General features: G+C 42.0%; 1 protein-coding gene across 1 annotated transcript in view; it reads right to left on the bottom strand.

Annotated features, from left to right (window-relative positions):
- Positions 1-2,421: 2,421 nt before the first annotated feature.
- LOC128712443 (lachesin) overlaps positions 2,422-25,451 on the bottom strand; it is a 97,720-nt gene continuing 74,690 nt past the window's right edge. Inside the window, exons 5-12 of the mRNA XM_053807336.1 lie at positions 20,403-20,610; positions 17,654-17,809; positions 17,442-17,570; positions 17,168-17,305; positions 9,668-9,832; positions 7,215-7,274; positions 5,894-5,965; positions 2,422-2,591 (exon numbers count right to left, since the gene is read on the bottom strand). Coding sequence (XP_053663311.1) covers positions 2,422-2,591; positions 5,894-5,965; positions 7,215-7,274; positions 9,668-9,832; positions 17,168-17,305; positions 17,442-17,570; positions 17,654-17,809; positions 20,403-20,610 — 1,098 coding nt within the window. The remainder of the gene's footprint in view (positions 2,592-5,893; positions 5,966-7,214; positions 7,275-9,667; positions 9,833-17,167; positions 17,306-17,441; positions 17,571-17,653; positions 17,810-20,402; positions 20,611-25,451) is intronic.

Genomic DNA, 25,451 nt, shown 5'->3' with positions numbered 1-25,451 from the left:
ACGATACCATACCTTGTTAGTTCAAGCGATCAATCATTACCGTTGGTCGTTTGGCATTATACACCTGCCCACCTGGCTTCCTCTTGTCACTGGCCGGATGAAACTAGAGTATGGCTTAAAAATTACCCCACCATCTCGACATCTTTCACTTTCTGCCATTGGACCGAACGCTCCAATACCGTAAAATCTGTCGAGTGGGTTCGAGCAACATCCATCATTTTGTGTCCGGGTGCCTGCCGCAATGACATACGAAATTAATTTTTGCTTGAGAGCGAGTGGAAAACGATGTTTAATCCGGAAATAAGTCTGGTGAAAGAAGTACCACTTGCACAAACATCTTGGCAGTGCCGGTGACATGATTGCAGCGTCAAAAGGTTAGTTTAATTTGATTACACTCGATGGGAAATAAACTGAGAGCTCTTACAGCATAAATAGAAAGGATAGAACTTCAATATAATGATGCACGATTTTCGGGCAGCTCCAGCTCAACCGTTTACTACCGGAAAGGTTGTCAATAGTTCAATTTTAGTTTCAATCACTTACATTTAGTCATTGCATTGCAACAATTAGAAACGGATGCGTGACGTTGATAAATTTTCAAGAGAACATGGCAAACAGAGCACGGTTTGCTGGTCTGCAACTGCATCCCCAACCGTTGCCAATAGCTCATTACAATTGTATGCCCCGTCGTGCGTTGCGAACGGTCTACCAAACCACACGCAACCACAAAGAATCCTCGCAAGTTTCGCGAGTTTCAAATCGATTGATTCATTTTGCAATTTTGAAAGTCATTGGAAATTGGTGTTCAACGCCTGTGACAATTGAGCTCTACCACCCAGTGGTTTGGGACACTCCATGTTACAGCGCACTAGCATTGTGTTAGTTTTGCGCATAAATATCACCCATCACGAACTGAGTAACTGTAAAATCAATCAAATAATCATCAACCAAAGAGGCTTGGAATGAAAAGCAACGCGGTACGACCACGAGAAGATGTGAATCACTGAACAGTAGTAAACCGTTGTTGGTAAATGGTTCTTTGATTTAGTGTTGGTGTTAGATTACAATTGCAAATAAAAGAACTTATAATATGTTTAAAATTAACTAAGAGAAGATCATAATTTTATATTTAACGTAAAACGTTTAAAAAAATGGAAATATGGAAAAAAATCAATAAAACAAATTAGTAAATAATTGTTAAGTGCCAGTACGGACCTAAATTTAGAAAACGACATAGCTTCAAAGCTATTAAAAACTAACTCAATAGCGGAATTCAACACAAAGCTTCAACGGCACTCAATTGCTGTTATTTGGTGGGACCTGTTAGGTGTTCCATATTATGAGCCACTATAACCTAACGAACTCATTACTGGGGAATGGTAGCGAACTAAACTGATATAATTAAGTCGAGCATTACTAGTATTTGAGCTCTGTCAGAGAGGGACAAAAGGTGTACCTAGTTATGAGCAAATTTTTTTATAAAATATTTGGGTCAACCTTAACGCTAAATTTTCAAAATCATACTCAAAGAAACTCAGTTGTGGAAATTTGACATTTTTAAATAAAAAAACACACGTAATATCCAAAACACATAGCGAAACATAATTCCTCTAGTTGAACCAACAAAGCAACCAGCAAAGTCAATTTTCTTAATCACTGTATCTGTATCACTTGACTAAACTAATTATCATCACTTTTTCGTGTTAAATTTCGATTGTTGTATTCGATTGCACTTTATGCTGCAATTTTGGATGCATCGTACGCACTGTGCACCTTTCGTGCGACCATATTAACCACACCCACCGCACGTCATAACCCTCCAAGCTATGGAGATCTTTCATCTTCTACCATATCAATTTAAGCTTTAATAATGTATGTACAATAAACTCCTGCCGCTGCGCCATTTTGGACAGGTAGCTGCAATGCAATGATTATTTCGTTTCAATACTTTTCCCCAGCTAATAGAATACATCCTTTTGCAGCTCCCGGTAACTTAAACTTAAATTTAACTACAATAGTTATAATCAACACTACCGTTCCGTATGCAGGCTGTGCGCAAATGTGACAGGCACATGGCGCACAAATCAAACCTTGCATCGGATACCGTTAAACGTACTTATACTTACATCTACCATTACCTACATCTCTGCCACACATGTAACCCTTTGTAAGGGGTGTGGCCGTTTTGCTTGGAATGTCCACTACGCAACCTTCATTCGGAGCTTACTCAATCCGTGCTTTGATTCACCAATCGGCCGGAACATTTTTCGATTTATCTGTCTGTTTGCTTGCTGTTCTGGTTGCTCGCCATAAAAATCGCAACCTGCTTTGTTCCTGCTCCAGAAACCTATCGCAGGGAACGTACGACGATGACTTCTTTATTAACGTGCCGCGGATGGAGTTGAGGATGGTGTTTCACTTTCATCTTGGCTGCCTATGGCAATGGTGGTGGGAACCGGACGTGTACAGTAGGTGCAGCAGGAAGAGAACACAGCAGTAGGTTGTTACCGTTCGAATGCACGGTCCTGTGGTGGGTGAAGTTGTCGCTGCACCATTGTGAAACGCCCCGGGAGGATGTCGAATCGAAGGTCCTGCAACGATCGAGAACATGGTGAAGGAAGCGTTAAAAGGTTGCCACATTAACGCGGATGTTTGGTAGTAGATTAGACAGAGGATTAATTCGTTAATTGTGCACGTGCACGTCGAACAGGTACCGTGTGTGACGTGAGGCGGCAATTAATTCTGACCATGTTGCACATTTGCATTTCCGCTTGCCAGCAACAATTCCGATATTTCTGTAGCCTTTACTTGAGTGAGCATCGCACAAAATGATACTGGGGATATTCAGAGGGCGCAGTGATATTACTAGGTTGGAATCAAATACACTAACGTGTGTTGCTAGACGTATTATTTATACCTCAATTGAAGATGAAGTTTCGAATCGCCTGTAATCGATTCGCAGCTGCTGCTCGCGTAAAGCTCACTCGGTACAGTGCATTGATAAATGTGCGAATAATTGAGGCACGCTCGAACATAATTAATTGTACTTTGCGAAAGTGGTGCGTTCCTCGCGTTGTAGAATGGATACCAATCTGTACGAGACGAGAAGTGACTAGCAAACCGGGAATCAAGTTCGCTTCAAGGAAGCAAAAAACTCTCCATCTAAGCAACGACACGCTTCGCCGATCGACCCAGTGACCGTCGAGGCAGTCCCAAACCCAAACCCTGTCAAAGCTGTCAAATGGGATTGGTCCCGGTGCCGCTACCCAGCGAATCCTGAAGCTGTAATTAATTACCTTCCGGGGACAGTCGGACAAATAATGTGCACCCTGTGGCTGTCGAAGTTAGCGAGCCTCGGCTTTCTTCTACCCCCTTTTGTTCGCAACCCCTTGTTTGTGTAACCCTCCCAGGCGCACTGGGCTTTTCGTTTTGGAGTGTGCTTTGCGGTCCATTCTCTCTCTCTAGTACGGGAGGGGTTCCACCTTCGCTGCCGCACCTTAGTCATTTGTTAACAAGCTGCGAAACACAACCAAACCGGGATGAGTTTACAAAGATTTATTGAACCGCACTCGCACCTCGGGACGGGGCTTTTGCGCCACTCGGGGCTCGTCATTTTAAGGGTGAAAATCGGTGCATGATTTGCAATTATATGCCAGCTGGAACTCGGGCTCTCTAGTCCTATAGACTACGGTGCTACCGTGTGCTTAATTGGTGTTTTATGTTTTCGGAGGATAATTGAATAGTCATAGTTTTCGGCCGGATGGAGCCAACTAACGCCTAGCTGGTGCACAGGAGAAGGAGATTAATTATGATAGGGTGATAATCTGATTACCGCGATAATTTATATCCACTATCCGAGGTGTTTATGATTGAGGCGATTGCTTAAGTGTTTGGAAATCAATTAAAACATTACTGTGCCGTGGCAAACAGTAACGTTTGGATACAGAATTCCTAATCGTTCTTGGGAGAAGAGATGCCAAGTACTTTGCCAATAGCGTAAAAAAAAGTATTTTTAGCTTTTTATTTGAATAGGCAATATGTGAAGAGATTTTTGGTATGTATGAAGCGGTATTTGACGTCATTCCCATCACAATACGCCGGGGAAGGCTTTTTTTATTGAAAATTAGTTGGGCTCAATATTAAAAATGGCGTTTAAAACATCACTAGAACACTGAGTTCACATTCATAGTTAATAAGGAGATAGATAACCTGGCCAAAATAGACCTAATAAGAGGCATTTTTTATTACCAAACTTTCCAACCAAAATAGTATTGTACAATGCCATTCATTACGTTGTTCTACCAACAAACATTGATATTACTATTTAATACCATGCTGTACTTTACTATATTAAACTATGAATTGAAAACAATTGGTATGTATTAATATTTGTAATGAACAGTTACAACTCCTTTTACACAAAGTTGGTTTTTCTGAAATAATACAGGGATTCACTATGATATTCAGCTTAAATTTACAAAAATTATAAAAACTGTCCATAAACAACCGTAAAAGGTTATGTTTTATTACAAACGAGTGAAATTGTAAGCCGTATTGTTTTCCAGCTACAAGTTTTACGAGCATAATGGCACTCCACACTAAGACGGCCACGCTAAAACATTATTTGCATTCCATTCTGTTCATCTATTACATTCGATATTTTTTTTATTGTGTTTATTAACTTTTGTCTCTTTCCTCACGTAACATAAAAAAAAACTATAGCAATGAAAGGTCAAATGTGACATCACTGTTATATACTGGTAAATTCCCTTCATGGCTGTGTGTCTACCGAGAGGACAACATGCCGATGTGTTAGTGTTTTCACAATGAAGTGATAATTGACTCGTAAATATCAACGGGATATTCCAAATTTCTGGCGCGGTTTTGTTTTGTGTAATGGATGACTGTATCCGGCCAGATGGTATGTACCACGTCCAGCAATCCATTACGCCATTACCATCCGAGTAACTGCATTTTTAGTTTTGCTGCTTGCTTCTGCTTCTTTTTTATCGTAACGAAAACTGACTGTTTGCCAAAAACGTGACCGGTCCGTTGTGGATCAATTTGCGTTTTCCCTACCGCGTTATTTTTATTTCATTTGCTACGCTCGGGGCCAATACGCGCAGCTAGATGAATGATGGAAATTGCTGTGTTTTAGCACTCGTTTCGCTCTGCGTTAACGTTCCAACGCAATGGTATTTGATTTTGTGGTATCAAGTGGTAGACGGAAAGGGCATAGGTAGAGAGAAAAAGGTTAGCAACAGGAGCAACCAATAACCCGCAATCGAAAAGAAATTGATTGTCGATGACCACAGCGACTAAAACCGAGCCGGGCTACAACATGCAGCCCAAACCGACAAGCGATTGTTGGTTTTTTATGTCCATATTGCGTTCATGTTCGTGCTCTCTTTTTCCACACGCATGTTAGATTCCGCCGTGTTTATTTGTGTCTATTTTTTAAAATGGCTGTTTTGAAATGAAACCAAGCTTCCGATGCTGTTCGACACCGTTCGAACCAAAATGATGTGCACACAGACACTAGCCAGCAAACCACAACCGAGCGTGGTCGATACGATGGTTCAATGCACATGCATCGGTTATGCTCGCAAAACATAACGGAGCGTGATTAAGTGATAACGATGGTATACATGTTTTAGCCGCCTCACGCACACACATTGGCAACTTGATGAAATGTACAATCAATGGTTGTTCTGTGCCTTGATTAGATAAAAATATTGAATTGTAACGTAGCAAAATGTGCCTAGTGAAAATCAACACACCCAAAACATAATGTAGTAATGACAACATCCAAAGTATAAAAATGATCATCTCGGCACGATTTTATCATATTGCTATGGAATGTTGAAATGACTCCCAAACGTCACACACTCACCGTTTTCTTTCCATTCCTCTACGCCGTAGTCGCCCACCATCATTGGATCATGTTTTTTGTTTGCCTTGCGTCCTGGAAAATACAAAACGAGTAAAAAGTAACAGTGAGTATAATTTAGAAAGAATTTTTTCTTATTTTGTATTAAATCTACTTTTGATAGTTGGTTCAGTTGGTTTGATATGAATCTAGAAAAAATTACAATAAAAAAATATACTTCTTTTTAAATTAATAATTTTAACGGTAAGAATTACAAGTTTTTTAAATTTATTGGGTGCACAAACAAGATTTCATCGGTCGTTAAAACAAAAGTTGAATGCTACTGACATATTCCAGCAGAAATGTCAGATCTTTAGTGTCATAGTGTGTCTCTACTTTTTGTGATTTCTGGACATGATTTATGACAATTAACTTGCATCACAAGGCTCGGTAAATGATAGAAGAGATTTAAATGTATTGTTTGGCTATATCAAAGCAATAAATAATAGATGATCCGTTCTAATCCCATCGAAAACACAGTGGAACCACCCAAGGCAGTTTATTCCATTCAAATAATGAAATTTAATTTCCTTAACCCAACATTTGGACGTTTTTTAAGTTTTTGGCAAAACAAACAACTTCCGCAACTGACGGAAGTGCAAAAACAAACATGTAAACTTCTATTGACATATATGAATATTTTAAAAAAGTGTCGAGGTCGACTGGTTTTTCATCGATTCCAGGAGCACTTTAAAAGTGCTTGCTTTAAGGCTGTGAGTCAAACAATTGATTTATGAGTATCCGAAAGAACTTATGAAAAACAAAACTTTTGTAGTTACAAAAAAAAACACCCCGATCAGCCCCAAAACCAAGTGATTCTGCATTGGAAATTGATGTGGTGAAGTGCATTGACAGAGAAACTCGGAAAAGGTTCATCACCGCCACGGCGGGCTGTGGTTTGCGAAACCCTCGAACCAAACCAGAAGGCAAAAGTAGCGAAACCGACGGGGGTAATGATGAGGAAAAGCACTCTTCATTCTTTATTCTACTGTGCCTCATCGTGGATTCCACTTGTGGTCGTGCACGGCACGGGTACGGTTTCGGCCAGCAAGGACGAGAGAAAAATACACAAATAATACAGCTCGAAAGGGCGACTAACGGCAGCGCTGATGGAAGAAGTGCTCTCATGAATACGCTCAACGACGGGGGCGTTCTTATCGAAGGCCAGAAGCAACGCAACGTGGGGTAGCACGGCCAACGGCACCCTGCACAGGACTTACCGGCCATTCTCGATGCGAGGCTCGGATGAAATGAAAATACATTTTAAAATTTACATTTAAATTACCTTTTGATCGATTGTTATAAAGTGATTCGGTTGTCAATATTGTCGTCGGGGCCGGTATTTCTGCATATAAATTAAAAAACCGAAAGCAAATGAAAGGCATCATTAGTTTGGTGGTCTAGTTGGTGATGAAAGCGACGAAACAATGGAATGGAAAGGGATAGGAAAAAGTGTGCGCAGTTTTTGTTCTTGCTGAGAAGCGGTTCGGGCAAATAAATTTGTTGTTGTAAGCAAGATCAGTTGATCTATTGCGTAACACTTTTTTGCGTATTACTTTTCACACCCCGCGTGCGTGTGACGATCTGTTTTTCATTGTTTTCCACTGAAAATGTATTGTCCTCGTCGTCATTGTCGATGACCATTCGGATCGGCCGGTTGGGAGGACTCACAACCTTTCGGTGTTGTGGTTGTGTGGTTGCGAGGATGATGATGTTTTTCTTTCCGGTACGGTCGATTGATCACCGTCGGTTGGCCGTATTGGCCGGCGGTGAGTGTTGATAGATGTTTCTAATTTTCACAAGCAATTGGCTTCACCTACTGGGTTTTGTTTGACGTGCAATGGGGATGGGTTGGTTGGGCTGGGCAAACAGGGCATATCGGTAAATTGGTTTTGCACTCCCATCCTAACACCGGGTATGGGAGAAAGGTGTCAAATGAAAAGTTGTTTGTGACAACGCTGGCCCTAAGTTGAATGTGAAGTGTCGTAAACAGTTGTGCCATTCATGTAGAAACCAGTTTGGTTCCAATTTCAGTTAGGGAATCAAAAAACAAATTAAAGTTAAATAAAAATTTCAGTAGGAATAAAAGGTTTATGAGTTCAACAAAAATTGGCATGTCGAAAAAACTCGTGATGCTAACATGTTTATGAAATGTTTCTATGAAAAGAGGATAATAATAGGACGATAAACTGCTTGTGAAAGCCGCAGTAAGTTTGATCAAGAAATTCTTAAAAATGTCTCGCTTTTTTAATAATCCAAAATGATTTTGTTTCCAATCATCAGGAAAGTAAAAAATACAAACAACAACCTCAACGTACCGAACAATACTCCAGTCCATACTCAGCGGATAATAACTCGAATTGCTTTCGAAAATGGGAAACCGAAATCGTTAAACCACAGCACATTGTTAGCATGCTTGAAGCCGACGGTGCGGTTGTGATTTTTTTTCTTCCGTAAGTATATTCAACATAAAGCCATTCCATTTCTATCAACGATGCTCACGCAATGCTCTCCAACAGCTGCACCGTTGACGGTCAGTGGTATAGCCGCAGGAGATACGCATCGCATTGGATTTATAATCCATCCACACCATCGCGGGCAGATCAGACACTCGTAAACGTTAATCCGTCGGACGAAAAAAGAGTGGAAAATCACTTCCATTCACGCACCCAACGCTGCCTAACCATCCGGTCCAGATATGCACGATGGAATTCCATTAGCTCAGAAAACTCAATTACATACGGCGCTCTGGGCTACCAGGTACCGACCGCCAGCTCATCGAAAGCAGTCATCCTGGTTGCAAATCACATCACAGCCCGAGGTTACTATGTATCGACTCACGTCACGATCGATGGAAAACCTTTCCGATGCACAACATCCGCTAATTATGCAATGAAACAATGGTTCGCAGAAGATTTTTTTCCGTAGCTCTGCTCGCCGGCTCTCTCTGCAACGGGATCAAAAGTTTATCCGCTCCTGTTCTCTTCTCTTTCGTTCTCTCTCATACACACTTCATGGCCCTATTACAATGACCATGTGCGTAACGTTAGCCGACCCTTTGTCGTGTGAAGAACGCAGGAAAAACGTCGCACCTTGTACGGTTCGGCAAAATGCGACCCGCTATCCATCGTTTATGTCGTGCAACTTTAACATCTCGTTGCCCGTTGCGCTCCGGACACCGTCAGCGCCATCGTTAATATCTCGATCGTACATGAGCTTAGGATTCGCTTTAGTGATGTTTGGACGTTCCACGCCCTGCAGAGGGAAAAAATAGGTTCAATTTTCGATCCCATGAAGCATGTAGCGCTCAATATCGGGTATCTTATCCGCTTTTGACCCCGAACGGCGTCCTGAATGCAAAGAATTGAACTTGGTTCAATTTTGTGTTTTATACAGTTCCTGCTAGCCCATAATAGGAAAGCGGGAACGAACTGGAAGCTTGTGCCCTTTTTTTCGACCGTCTAGCCGTTTTTACTCCTACCAGCATTGTGAAGCGTAGTGCATCGATCGGCTTCAATACACGCACTGCACTGGAGCTGCAAAACTTTCACCGACAAACCGTTGCACATCATGAGCACCGGAATGGAGCCCGCAACATGCACTCAGCAGCACGGTCTGTTTCGCCCTAAAGGTAACCAGGGATACGGTAGAAAAAGTTGAATAGCACAGAGGAAATGGGATGATGGCAGGGAATGGAGAAGGTATTGGATCATATCGGATCTCCGGAAGCTCAGTTACCGTCCAATTTGATTAGTCCGTCGGTTTCGCCTAATGAGTTTTTCGCCACGCATCGATACGAGCCAAAATCCGCCGGTCCGACGTTGCGAATCTTCAGACTCATATACTTCGTGTAGCCGGTGTTGCGGGACATCGTTTCGAACTTATCACCCGTACGGGAAGTATCTGCAAAATGAAAGAGAATGGTATTGGATGAAAAATGTTCGGAAAAAATAGAAACTTTAGGTCGATTTTAGCAAAAAGCACGTTTTGCGAAAGGTGATAATGAATTTTATTTTTATTACTTATTTTTATATTTTCTTATCGCATTTTAGCAATAATGCTCTTTCTTGCATTGATTATTCAATTCTTTTATTTTACTGGTCCTTTTTTCACGCTTCAGCAATTATGTTTTGGTTACTACACATGTTTGCACTTAAATTATAACAAAGTACCAGGCGCCTCCATGATACCATTTGTTCCTGTAAATCAAAAATAACTTTTCAAGGAAAAATAGTTCTTTTTAATTCGTTTTCCAAGGACTGCTATACTTTACTGCGAATACATTCAATCACTTCACACATGATTTCACTGAACTGCGCATAATGTGAAATTGAAATTTCAACAACGTACCAGGCGCCTCCGTTAACCACTAAGTGCGTTACCAACACTGCCTATAGTAGCCAATTTACTATGAACTCAGACGAAAATATTTCCATTTCCCATTTTGAACATTTCAAATTTCATACAAACAACCATTAATGTTTAAGCTTCCAGACTATCCTCTGCACAATAATGCGTTCCTATTACTCGAACTATGAATGGATTAATTTCTATGGAATGAAACTTATGTATGGTTCACAGTATTGATTGAGATTTAAAGTTGCTCAATTTAAGCGGAATGTTTCAATGGGATTTGAATTCTATAATGAAATTTTTCTTTTATGTGTACACGATGTAGAATTATGCTAAATAATCACTTCTAAATAAAGTACAAAACGATTTGATCGTACTTTTTTATTTATTATTAACTATTTGAATGAATTTTGTTATGGTACAAAATTTTCAGTGATAAATTATTATTATAAAAAGACTATCGTTTTCTGGAAATGAAAAAAGATGGTAGTATACCTAGAACAACATTTTCTAAATTCTAAATTCAAGTATAGTTATGTTAATACCATCAAACCAGATAATTTTGATGAAATAACCCGTATTAATCTCTCTTCAAACAAAATTAATAACTAGATGATTCAAAAAACTTCTCCATAAATCTGTTCCATCAAATTGACAGTTAAGATAATTTTGTTCCATTATACAACTTATGGTACTACAGTCTACTTTCTCAAATATACAAATTTGCATTAAAAAGTTATCGTGCTCTAGCACCAACCATTGAAATGCTGTTCTGTCCGTGACGTATGCACGTTCGATGAAAAGTGTCCCCTTTGCTTTGTGGTCTGTGGTTCCACGTGCTTCACCGTGTGATGACTTGTGACCGGCGTACTAATTTAATTGTTTTATTAGCAAGTGCCATAATAACACCCTCAACGTGTCAGTCACAGTGTGTGCGGTTACAGGCGAGAGTACTGTTGATCGTTCCTTTTGCTGGTATGTATTTTTTTTTTAATTTTACTAGATCGCATGCTGCATTATGCAACAAGAGAACTGTTGAATAGCTTTTGTTTTGCATAAACTCAAATCACTTTTTAAATGTGATTCCAGAATGACCGTATGATACTTGACTGTTGGTTAAGTAAAGCGCTCGGTATGTGCGAACAATTGGGACGTTAATCGTGAAAAGGTTTGTGCCGTACTGTAAATTATTTGTTTAATATCGCCTTCGTTTTTTGGTGTAGAATATTTTTACTTTGGAACGAAGAATTAAACACAAACGTAAACGAAATGTTTTTTTTCTCTTATCCCAACCTTGAAGTTTATCCTTTTTATGCCATGCTTTAAGCCACTAATAACGAGAACGAGACGTGTGTGCTAAATTGTAGTAGGAATAGGCTCTCATGCCTTGAACGTTCCTGGAATAATCTCAATATTGATGCAATCTTTCGGTCTGCGTCACGAGGTACGGCTTTGTTGCGTTTGTCGCACGATTGGTATATCACAAAGGGTGAACGGTAAAAAAGCTTCATGTACCATCAAACGAATCGATTCCAACCGATGATCGTCACACCGTGTATTGTCTCAGCCTTTTCTCCAGAACTCGTTTCAAGAATATCAATGCCAAGGCTATCGATAGAGTGAACGTTCTTGCTGTTTCTGGCAACTCCTGCCATAAAGAGCCATTGATAGCAGATTTTAGTTTTCCATTCCCTTTCCTGGGGTGTCTGTGTGTGTGGATTTTTTTATCCATCTCTTCTCTCTGCTAGCATCTGAATACAACTCGGCAGGAATATTGGAATCGCTCTTATAAAAACGGAGCTGCTCGGAAGGTAGGAACGACTCGAGTAGATACAATGTAGATCTACAAACATGTGTTCTCGGCCCTGAGTTATGGTGGGCAATTTAGATTCGAATGAGTTGATATTGGAAAATGCGGAACCGGTCCATTGCCATGCCCACACTCGCCAAAACCACGCTAACGAGCTGAAACGAAGTAGAGACAACGTATCGTTTTCCCTCGCTTCGATCGAATCGATTCGTCGCACATCGTCGATTTTCGGTGCTCAGTCCAGCGTTTAGACTGGTCGACCCAGTCGTAACCGAATGGCCAACACATGCACACACGTGAACAGAACGGCATGTTAGCGGACGTAATTGAGATCGTCCTTGTCAGTGTTTCCACCACCCCAGCTGGACGTGTTCCGGTTTTACTCGAACGCCCCAAACCGTCCCGATACGCTCCACCATGACCAATGTGGACCTCCCAGCATCCAACGTTAAATTGATTTAATTATAGCGAATGAAACGTTAACATAGATAATTCTGTTTCGATGAGTTTTACCCCAAAGCAAGGCATCAACATCGGGGGTGGAGGAAGGCAAGCGGAAAGGGGATTGTTGTGCTGGATTAATTTATCGCAGCATTACGCACCAAAAAGCGAACCTTCAAAACCGGGGTGGTGTAACCCTACCGCCAGGAACCGACCGGTCGACGAATAGTGTGCCCCCGCTGCAGGCAAATGAGAAACAGTAAAACCGCAGGATCGGAAATGCTCCCACTACCAACCACGGCCATTGACCGATTACTGCAGACGGTTTCGGAGCTTATTCAGAGGCCACACCGGTGTATCGTTTTTGTAAGAGTTCAGTTTATCGGTAGGCTAGCTAGTTACTCACCCGATCGTGTGCTACAGATACAGATCGGCGGGGACAAACGTCGGAAAGCGCATGCAGTGCTGCTAAAAGGGTGACAGTAGCGGGTAATTTAATATGCATACCATCGATCCTGTCCACTTGGGCTACGGCCGCATTATCATAACATAACCACAACCATAATGAGCCAGTTGCGAACAAGCGTTTGATTATCTGGCACGGGAGGAGGATTGTACGGCGGAAGCAAAAGAGTGTCGGGAGCAGTATTGGGCTGTAACAAATAAACCTAGTGATTAGGCTATTTTGTTGAAATATTTTGCTAAGATTTGATAACAGTCTACGCGAGCGAAAAACTATGCTAAAAACGTTATCCAACTTGCTAATTCTAGCTAAACTTTGAAAATTCTCTTTCTTATTTCTTTTCATTGGTCATATTCTTAATAAATTCAAGATTGTTTGCTTGAAATTAAATTAAAAACTTGGTGTAATCAGAATTAATCTGAAAACGATCACCTTACAATGACGATCCTTGAAGAAAACAACGAATGCAGAATAGTATCTGCATCTCTAGACAAAACGTGCAGTAAATGTGTTTGAAAATCCAAGAATACCTTAGCCTTTCCTTGAAACTGAAGGTCTCGGCCATTATCGAAGCAAATTTCATTATCGATAAATAACTTACTTCGATGTATGTAAGTCAATGAATAACCTCATCGCAATGTGAAATTTCTTACGAGTTTTTGTCCGAACAACGGTTGGTAAACTAGCTCTCAGAAATCCTCTCCGTTGTCCATTGCTGACACTTTTTCAGACATTCCTTTGGCTACGATGTGTTCACGGAACTAGTCCAAATCCCTCTAGTCTGATCGTTTCCGATTTCTGGAGGAAAATTCCAATGTGATAAACACTGGTGTTCGTTCGTAAAATCACTTGTCACTATTGCTGGCAGTTCGTTAGTTTACTGGTTTACAATAGCTGCAGCCAAACAGAAATATTGCTTCCGTGATGAGTGTATTCGACGAAGACCTTTTTTCATCGCCGTTCCGTTATGCTTGCTGCCATGTTGACTGCTCAAATGCATCAAGCGGAAAATCGTTCAACCATCCTGCGAAACGGTCACTTATTTCTCACATCGTAGGATGGCTTTCGATCGTCTATTTGTCCACGTTACCGGTTGTCGTTCGGCAAAAAGGTTGTATTTCCGTTTTCCATTGTACCACGTCCTGTTCCGTCGCTCTCGCAGCTCGGGATGCTGTGTATGCCAATGTTATGAGGAGAAAAGGTGACTTTAGTCACGGAACAGCACGGTCCCTGGGTTTTACTTATCGGTGGCACAAAAAATAAGAACCAAGCCGGTGCGATTGCTTTACAGGACCAGCGGCTCGCTTGCATTTAGCCCTTTTCATGCCAGTGCACGAGTGCACAGGGATCTCATAGCCTGTGTTGTTCTTACTGCAACCGACAGCAGCTGCCGTTGAAAGTGATTAGGAAGCGGCGTCAGTAAGGACGAGACGTTTTTCGCGAGCACGTGTTTATGTGTGCGTCAATAGGTATTTATCCTACGCGTGCTTTAGAGCGACGGAAAATGGTTCACCCCATGCGAAAGGGTATTTCTTCCGGAACGTGCACGTGGAAGAGATGCAACATGATGTTTTTTCAGCGCCAGGACCCGTTTCCGGTTGCTGCATTTCCAACCCAGCACGGTACATGTGAGTATATTAGAAAACATTTTGCCATCAAGGCATCGTTGGCAGTGGCGTGCGTACAAAAGCATACCCATCTATTGGCGGTTATCTGATCCACTAACAGGAAGTACACAGTGGGACAAAAGGCTGCCCGTTAGGGCGGGCGAGCCTGGATGAACGCCCGGTACGGGAGTGTATCTTCCTCGAACTAACTCTTCATTTTCACAGCAATACCACCCAACATCAACGCTATCGTATGGCCAAATGACAGCAGATTGAAACTGACTCCGCTACTGGAGTATCCTTCCGTTCAGCGTGAGTTCCCAACCCGGGGGCGGGTGAGATGAAAGATACCGACAGTTAACTGGGTAATGTGTGAAGCTACGCTCCGTTATCATCGAGATTTATCTCTTTATCGAGCGCCTGATTGTGTGACGAGCGTGAGTCGGGGTGCGGTGCAGGCTAACATATCTGTGGTATCTTTATACGCCTCAATGGTCCTCTAAATAGGTTCATTTCCTGTTGAAATGCCACACACCCAGGATGTGATGATAGGGGTCGATTATTTCCTCTCTGTGTGTGCTTGTGGGTGGACGGGAGCAATAGTTGAAAGTAGCATTATAAAACATCGTTGAAGTCTGATAACATTTAAATCGACATTGCCCTTTGCATAAAGCATTTGATTTTCTATTTTGCTGCATAAGAGTTGGCATGGCACATGATGCTGGTATTAGATTATATTAAAAATTGTAAGAATATTCAATCGATGAATCTATTTACTACATGAACTCCGTGATCTATTTACATGATCCATTTACTACATTTACTACATTTTACCTATTTTCACATAATAATAAGTCGTAAAGAATACCACTAAAACTATGAAAAAAGATAATCATACAAGAAGCTTTATTATTTGGCACAAAACTGACGAAGTTTAAAACTAAAAAATCATTAGATATTTTATCGAATTTCCTCTGTAGAAAGAAGTTATCATTTCATGGGAAGCTCTCGTAAAAAAAATCGTATCGTTAGCCCTCCTAATGGAGAAATATACTTCTTTTGTCTATTTTATGAATTCTGGTTGAAAAAGTCAAAAAAGGATTACTTTCAATGAATTTATTCAAATTCCAACTAAACCAAATAAAGACCATGGATAAAACACATACGTTTGATTGACCTTAATGTAAGCCCAACTTGGCCTAATCTTGCCTGAGCGACGTCCAAACACCATAAACACGAAAAGTCAATAACATCAATCGAGCAATGTTGTACGGTCGCAAAATGAAACCCCCAACATACGATTGTACAGTTTTCTGAACATCGATGAACATGTCCAAACCGGACAGCCACCATCGAACCTCTTCAATTTCCACAAAATTGGCTGTTAATGCCACTTGACAGGGCAAAGCGACACCATTTAGAGCCACCGTGTGAAGCACGTATCGTCCCGGCAGTGGCAATGGAATTGGCACGAAAAAAGCATCCAAAACGTCCGGACAAGTATCCCTATCACTTAGTCTCAATTCAATTAATGGAGGTGTGATGTTGGGTGTGTGGCTGGATCGGTTGGAGGTGGAATGAGTTTCCTTGGGAAGGGAAAGGTCACCACTTCTGGGCCCACCCCCACCCCACCACTACTAGGAACGAGAGTGCGGACTTCAAACGCATGGGCCGATAATTTATTTCGGTGTCCTTCCTGATTGGATTTGACTTCCTTTTTAAGCCAACCGAATCGATCCCATCACTGCACGACTCTTCCACCTTCCTGTTTTCTTCTCGTGGGCACACTATCTCTGCTTATCGGAAAGGACATTTTGTGTTAAGATTTTATCCCTCTTTGGCGTACACAACCGACGATGATTTCGAGTGTGTGTGTCTGTGTTTGACCGTGTATCCGTTCCCACCTTTAGCGGGGGGCCTGGGTTTTATTTATTCACGAGGAAACATTTTCACCCGCCAGTAGGAGTTTGTCGTTGCCTCGAGGATCATTTTGGGATACTGCTCTTGTTTGTTTTATCATGCTCAGCAAAGGCACACTGTCGGTGTGTTTGATCTTTTCGACTTTTCCGGGTACCGGAGATCGGTGGCTGTGTTTTTCCCTCCTCTATTTGATTTTCTCCCGCCCGTTTATCTACGCCACCATGTAACTAATTTACTGAATTGAGTTAAGTTTTATTGATTGCCCATTGATTAGTGTTAAACGGTGAAAGTTGGCAGCATCAAGATGACGTCCAATGTGTGGGGCAAATCATGTCATTTAGTCGTGTGAATAGTTCGCAATGTCTTAGGTAGTTATAAATCTGAAGCGAGTTGGAAAAACTTGGAGCGTTTATTTCCACATAATTTCTATATTCTTTGCTGTACCTTTGAGTGATTGGGAGACTTCCCATGAATTTCTAAATCTCAGCAGAGACATTCATTCTCGTTAAGCAGTAACGGTAGGGTGGATTTGATTTTGAAGTGTATCACCGTTGACGCAACGCCTACGTCGGTTTCGCAAGTGAATTAATTCCGAGTTCAACGAAAAGGTTAACAGGAAAAGGGATGTTGTTATTGTCGCTTACCGGAAATTATCATATCACCACGCTCTGTCGTCCAGTAATTGATTGATGCTGGGTACGCCTCCGTGTGGCATTCAAGCACAACATCCTGTCCGACGTACGCACCCTCCAGCTGGTTCGGGATGGAGAGCATTGGCGGAACTTGGGTAAATGTCGGAGAGAAAATACAACATGTCAAGGTGTATTCAAGTGACGTAGCTGATCGAAATAAATCAAGGTTTGTAAAGTACACATACTGAACAACACACAGTATTCTTCATTGCCTTTGGTTACTCACATTGTACCCTTAGCTGCACTCGTTTACTGATCGAGGGAGGTACTCCATTCGATGCAACGCACAGGTAAGCAGCCATATGAAGTCTACTGACTTTGGTGATGTGTAGAATTTCGCCATCAACAACATTTACTGAAAAAAAAAAAACATTATTGGAGTTGAGTTGGTGCCTCCAGCTTTGAAGTTTACTCGAAATTTTAATTAAACTTTCGTACCATTCTCGCCGCCGATGGCCATCTCATCTCCATCCTCTCGCCGCCACATTACGTATGGTTCTGGGAATCCTTTCGCCTTGCAGTTCAGCGTTACGTTGGTACCCTCGCGCACCACCATGTCGTTGCTGGTCATCGATTCAATGATTGCCGGCGGTACTGAAATGCAATAATGTAAATAAGCTATTAATGCATTGCTCGTCAGCACAAGCAAACACAAGCATTTTGGGTAAAAGGAAAAGTAAAATTATAATAATCCTAATGAGTTGATATGAAAATAACCTTCCGAGTAATTGTATCCACCAAACAACACAGTGGAATGGTGAGCCATTACCAGGTGTCCGGAAGTGGGATGAAGCATTAATACGCCAAAACACACGGCCGTATTATCTCGCTACTCGTAAACAATGCCCAGTGGGCGAAGCTTAATCGGGTGATGAAAATATTGAAGTGCAACATTTCCAAGGCCGTGTGAATGTTGATGCATCCGTGGGAAAATGATCGCTTTCAATGCTCAAACCTTTATCTACAGCCGAACCCGTACCCCTGTAGGCACGGTGCAATATAAACAAACATGAATCGGTACCGTTAATCGCAGGCTATATCCTCCGCGCAGGCCATTTTGTTTGACCGGTGGCAAGTACAACAATGACGCGTGCATAATGTACCGCGGGATAAAGAGCACTTTTTCCATCACCATTTCCGTACTCTTTTTTCCCAGCTTTTTGATACAGCATTATGTAGGCGGTGATAATCGTATGAGCGAAAACCGTCACCAACCCCTGATCAACGCATCCTGCACTGGCTAATCCTTTGCCACCGTATGACGTTTGGTTTTGATGTCTGCCGAATGATGTTTGCCGCCGTATTGTTGACGGTTTGGCAGCAGTGTGTCCAGTCCGCGTGGTAGGTGACACGGTTGATATGTTTACGCGATAAATGCTGCACGCTTGCGGCAGATAACGCGTAATCGCATGATGCTGATGAATTGAATTTTCTGTTATGCTTTCGGTACACCCGGGAGCAGCAAAAACGGTACAACACGCAATCGCTGTTATCTTGATGCAGGGTGGTCAAAATGCAAATTGTTATCTGATCCCTGTGCCCGTTTTGTTGGCACTCAATTTACATTTCGAGTCGATTAGTGTCGATGGGCAAATGTTGTGCAATAAAACATTAAGCGCTTTTGTTCGCTTGTGGCCTGTAGCGATGGATCAATAAATAGTAATCCATCCAGTTTGTTATCCAGTTTCCATGAACATGCAAACTTCAGTAAGGAAATACTTTCCGGAAGTGTTCGATTCGAGTAAATGGAATAGAAGATGTGTATAAATCTGTGCAAAACTCTAAGAAACAGGGGAAAACAGAAGAAAAAACAGAATCTTGAAGGATTTATCAATTTCCAGTGAAACTCAATCATGTACGATTGGACTCTAATTGATCCTGTGATTCGGAACCATCCCCTCAAAATGAAGGTGGTTTCTAGAAATCGAACGTTTTCGTCGTATTCTTCAATCACGAGGATAAAGCAATTATGGAGCTTTTGAAGAGAGTATACCTTGTCTACGGTAAAATAACCATTTGTCGAACATTCCAAAATTGTCTGTTTCTACGAATGGTTATTAGCGATGCTGATGCTGACTACGGGGAAAGTATAATTATGAAATTTCAGCTAAACAAGGCTTTGAGTCGAGTTTCTATTTTTTCGATGAATCGAAAATTTAACTTTGATTCTAGTATATGAAAAAAAAATTCAAACGAAAGAGAGCATACATATGACTACAGGGGGTAGCAGACGATCTGCAAAAGAGATTATTTTTGGATTTTTTAGTAAAAAACACTTAAGTATTAGACGCAAAAGGGTTTCGCAAGAATATTTGGCCTATTATCAGCTACAACAAATATACTTGCCTCCATTGAAAAACTTGGATTGTTTTCCTAGAAACATATTATATTCTAACTGATGGCAATCTCATGATTAGTGTACAATGTTCTTAAATATATTTATTTTAATATCATCAATTTTATTTTAGACATTGTACTAATAAAATGCAAAAAGTTATCATGCACAAAAAGTAAAAATAGAACATTCTTTAAATTTGTGTATTCGATTACAAAAAAAATAAGAAAGAGTGAAACGAATAAACATGTTCTGATATAAAACATATATATGTTTCGTATGATGACAGAAAAACTTGTGTAAAGTGAAAAAAATTAAAGCCGATTTGAAATTGGTAAAACGCGAATAAAGTTATAATGAGTTAAGATGATTGAGGATGTTTATCCCTGGCCCTTTTGCTTTGCCGTACAGTCTGTAACTTTAGATCCGAAAGTCTCATAATCTACGCGTAAAGTTTTTTATATAACCGGCACTCCAGGCAATTCAAGCTATCTATACCGAAAAGCTTATGCCTGAGTCTTTTTGAGTGTACTATCCTTTAAAGCTTTTAAAACAAAGTATAAACATTGTTAATGGAATAAATATAAGACAAAAAAAAACTCGGACCATGGCTCTGCAATCACTTTAAAATTGCAAAAGCATCACCACTCGAATTTATAAATTACTTAAACCACGTTCGTTCAAAAACATCACTTTATTGCTCAGTAATGTATGGAAATAACTTATCGTCAAGTCCATCAATAATTGGTACTCATGGTTAACCTTAATTGAAATACGAACTGCAAACGACTGCTGACCCTTAATAAATGTGACACATGCCTTCAATCGACATAACACTATGCGGCAACTTACCGACAACCTGCAGGTAGCCCTTGCGAGATCTCATGGGATCGGTGTTCACCTGGCACATGTACCAGCCCCGGTCATTCTCCTCCACCTCCCGGATGTGCAGATACCAGGATCGGTGGTCGTTATAGGTGAGGCTAATGCGTGGGTTCTGCGTTATCACGTTGTGGTGAATGGAGAGGATGGTTTGCGTGTCCACTCGCACCCATGCCACCTGCAAATAAAAGGAAGGAGGAAGAAAAGAAAATACGCTGTATAAATATGGTCTGCTAACCGGTGAGTTCGTCGGACGGGCGGAATATGATACGTTAGGTGCAGCCCTGCGAAACATCGATGAGTTTGTCGATGTCACACGGCAGTGATGGGAAGTTCAGCGAGCAGTTCGGTACATGGGACAACCCGCAATGTACGAACGTCGACCTGGGACTCGCCCTGCACGCCGGAGAGCAGGTTGTGTTGTCGTAATAAATAACAAATTGAATAATAATATAAATTGCTTAATTCAAACTTTGCCACTGTATGAATAATGAATTTTAGAAATTGAATAAATCTCTATGTTTGTTGTGTACTACACAACCAGGCTCGACATTGGGTGGGCCCCGAAGGCTCCGTGCGGAAAGGTCTGTTGACGTCGACGAGGAAAGTGCAAATGAAATTACCACCAATCGACAGCAGGCGAGCACGGGCGACAGAAAAGGTGCTCCCGGTGTAGTGGCCCAATCGGGTCGTAAAATCCACCCAAGAAGGTAGAACCCTCCAAAAAGCGGCACATGTCCCGGCCACGATACCGGGACAAAACCACGTATATTTTACCGAAAATGGTGCAGCACCCGGGCTCGAAACCGTCGCTTTCAACGTCGGCCAGGAGAAATGCGAATCTGATGAGCAGTTTGCTTTGCCAGGTCCGCAGCTGTAACTGCTGCTTAACGGCAGTGTAGCCAGCACGTTTCGCTCACAGCATTATGTCTACAACCTTCCTTGGCAGGTCATTTCGAGTCGAGCCGGGAGATGGTTGCCGCTGGTGGTAAGCACTATTTCGGTGGCGAACGTCTTCGCCACGGAACGGAAACGACACCGAGGACCAAATCCAATTGACGCCTCATTAACCTGTCTGCCGTGACCGTGACAGCTGAGACGCAGTCGGGCGCAGGCTCCATTTCCGTTGCAGGTCATCGTCTTCGTTAGGCTAACGAAACGGGGTAAAAACTTTGCAAAAAGGAAAAACTTGCCATCAGACGGGAGAGTGGGAAGAGATGGGTGGGTGGGGAGGAAATTGCAAATGTCGATTCGCACGGAAAATGGCGAAAGTCGTCCAAGTCTTACAAAAGATTTATAAGGTAACCATTATGCGAGTTAGTTTTATGGTGCTGCTTTGCTGTTTGCCTAAATTCAGGCGACAGAGGTACGAACAAAGAAAGCTATTGGATATCGTTATTGGATTGGATAAGCATTTAGTGGTTAATAAACGGTATATGAAATATAACAAGATTTTTCAGTGTGTTTTGGGCATGTTTTCCTAAAGACTTGAACGCTTGTACTTTAAATATTTTGTCATACATAAATAAAAAGTTCTTGCATTGTCCACAGCAACATATGACCCATGTTAGATGTTTTTTTTGTGGAAGATTATGTTCCTAATCTTTTTCGGTAAATAAAACATGTCAAACCGTATTTGCTAGCGAAACGAGTTGCCTTACCGTAATATTTATGTTTACATCCTTTTACGGAACTTCCCTTCGAACGCTATTAGATATTCAACAGTGCTGCAGTGTGGCGTAACCCTAAGCTAGTTATGCCAACCGGAAGGATCACCGTATCTGTGACTCAATTGAATGTTTGGAGTTTTGCTCCGGAAAAAGGAAATATCCGTTCGAATCCCTTTTTCTGCTTTTCTTCCGCACTCATCCAACATCCGGCAGTGAGGTTGGCCAGCTTTCCACTTAAGAACAAAATCAAAAGAATCTCACTGCATGATAACGAGAAACGAAGGATCATGGAAAATAAAACACACTCACACAAACACATTGAAAAGCGGGTGCAAAGTTTGTGCTGGAGCACACACACGCGCGTGTGTGTCGTTTAGTTGGTATCCTTTCCGGTAATGCAACCGTGCTTTTAGCATGCCCTCCTTAGTTCCGTGCGCTTTTGTCGATCTCCAAGGAGCACTTCTGACGTTGAAGACCCAGCTCGAACTGGACCTCAGGAACCATCGCCATACGTACGCTCAGCACAGCGCAAGGGGTAACACCATCACATAAAGGATGCGAAAAGGGAATGGTTTCAAGCGGACCGGAAACGAATCGGATACCGAGCCAAATATGCCCTGCCACCGTCAATGCCCAAATGCCCTCAACGTGTGCCACGGTGAAACACACTAAAAACCGTGCGAGGCAAACGAGTGGACGGAACCGATTTCCACAACTATACAGCGTGCGAAATACCATCACCAGTGGCATTGAGTGCTGGAAGTTGTGCTGGTTAGAATAAAATAAAAACGAACATACACGCCCTTCTCAAACACACGCCGTCACGGAAAACATCGACGCACAGTGAAAAAGTGGCCAAAATACACGTAGGATTGAGTAATACTCCGGTAAGAGTTTCAGGGTTTTATTCCATTTATATTCAAATTTTATCAATTTATTCTGCAAATAAAAGGGACGTTGAGTGAGTGGCCATGTTGAGTGCCGTGCGGGCAGCAATTCGAGAACCATTTCCAGGGGGGTTTTTTCGAGGGAACGAGAACGCAAAGAAGTCGTCATCGTCACAGTCGTCACAAAACGGTGCGAACGGAGACGATTGTAGAACAAAGACTAGCAAGAAGAAAACACAACAACGAGAACTACAACCCAGTGAAACCGGAACACCATAGTCCCACACACACACACACGAAAATTCAAAACATACGATCGATCTCAGTGGACAAGCAAAAAAAAGGTGGTAATAGTGGGGGAAGGGCGGCGAGGTAAGCGCACACAACATCCTCACAACCGGCAAAACATTGCACCAGCGAGAAAAACAACAGCCAAACGACCATCCAAACGACCAACTGAATGAACAAGCGAACGGGTTGAGGAGTTGCCGTGTGTATGTTCTTTTTTTGTGTGTATGGAAAACTCTTGTCAAAATAAGAAAACTCCTAATAGAGTACCGCCAGCTCCAGGGTAAAGGGTGTGAAGTGTGGCGGGAGGCTGGATCGTTAAGTTGTTTTTGCTGGACGCACACCAGTTGTCACCAGTACACACTCGACCGGTAGGATCCGATTTCAAGATTGGACGGTCGTTTATGCTGGCAGAATTAATGAACATCAGCATCGACAAACACATCTAGAACTCACGGCCCATCAAGGCAGAAATATTTCCTTGCGCATTTCACCCGGCTGGGCACAAATTTCATGGACTTGTACGTCGGAAAAGGGACATTTTTCTGATGGGCAGTTTTGTGGGTAAGCTGCCATGTACGTAGGGGAAACGGAAGCTCACGTGAATTAATGATATCATTCAGGATCGGGCATTTTTGTTCCGAGTACCGAGCAGAACCGGTGCATATGAATGGTTGATTAAAATGGTCGTCACACACAAAAAAAATAACCCTCAGGTGCCATGAATGTCGCAGAGCTGTTTCGCTTGTATGCTTAAGAACTAACTACTCCGATCTCTTTTCGGTTGAGGATTCAACCTTTGGAACTCACCATTACTGCGGTACTTCATTATATGCCAAATGTTCCGAGAATAGGTTCGTGTAAGACAAAACTTGCCTATCCTGAAAAGCATTTTGATTGGCTTGAAGTTAACTTCATGCATGTGTACTCTACCAATTTATTCACACAAAAACCTTTACACTGCACCATTGTCACTTTAAAAATGCAAAGAATCGGAAACAAAAACTCCATAAAACGAACACACACACATACACAGTGGCACAAGCGGAGCGTTAACGGGGTGACGAAGAGAAAGAACTCCCCAAACTACCGCACGTAACATAATTGAGGTGGTAATAATTGAAAATTAATTGACTGCAGCTTGATCAAACAGGGTGACCCTCTTGTTGCGCAGGGGAGACAAAAAAAGTTTGTCTTTATTGTCCCAGACCCCCGTCTGGGTGTTGGAGCGCTGCGGTGAATGTACGAGCCGGTGATGTTGGAAACACGATCCGGTGGTGTGCTGACTCATTAGCCTTCTCATCATCTACACCCCTTCATCCAGCACGGTTCCCACCGTTGGCCCGCATGCGAACTTACGATCATTCATATAATTTTTCTCGAGTTTTTGCCCGTTGCTCGCTTAATATACCTCAGGATGGTGGACGAAACCGTGAGGCATACGCGTTGGGAGTTCGTGGGGAAGGAGAAGTTCGTTTCTTTGATCGTTTGACTTTTTACTTTCCTCTTTCAGCTCCACTTTCATCAATACACATCGCCTACATCGTGTCACTCTCTGGCAAAGTGAAGCGTCGTCCGCCGGGGGACGACGATGACTTCTTGGCGAATGGGATCGTTTTTCACAGGAGTTTGTATCGCACACACCAGGCAGTGGTGGAGGAGCGAACTTTTTTTGTTGTTTGTTCAATTTTGTCCTTTCTGTTTTCGCTACCGAGTTCGGTGTTAAATAAGCTGTCTTATGAATAATACATTTCCACTTTCAGCACGGTATATATAGCAGGCCTCCACCTTCGTCAACCGGGCACGATCTTTTCATTGACAGTGTTTGGGAAAGTCTTTGGCGTTTTTTTTTTGTTGTCTTTGCTACTGCAAGAGAATTGAGCAAACTTTTACAACAGCCAGCAGGAAAACTCCAGACAAAAGCGAACCGAAAGATAAAAACAACAAAAAAGTGAGCCTTGCATACATACACCTCAGTGTATTGAAAATGATCGACACGGCACAAGTGAGTCACTACAAAGCAACATGCAATCTATAGTGACTTTATCGTTTAACAAAAAAACCAATGCCGCTTAAAACGCCCGGAGATCGGAGAAAAAATAATTATTCGTCATATTTCAATTCCCGCCCAGTGTTCCTGGTTGGTGTAGACGAGAAGGGTGGAAAATTCATCA

This window comes from Anopheles marshallii, chromosome 3 (assembly GCF_943734725.1).
Source record: "Anopheles marshallii chromosome 3, idAnoMarsDA_429_01, whole genome shotgun sequence".
NCBI classification, from domain to species: Eukaryota; Metazoa; Arthropoda; class Insecta; order Diptera; family Culicidae; genus Anopheles; species Anopheles marshallii.
The sequence above is the reverse complement of the archived record's forward strand: the minus strand, read 5'-3'. Positions and strand labels throughout refer to the sequence as shown.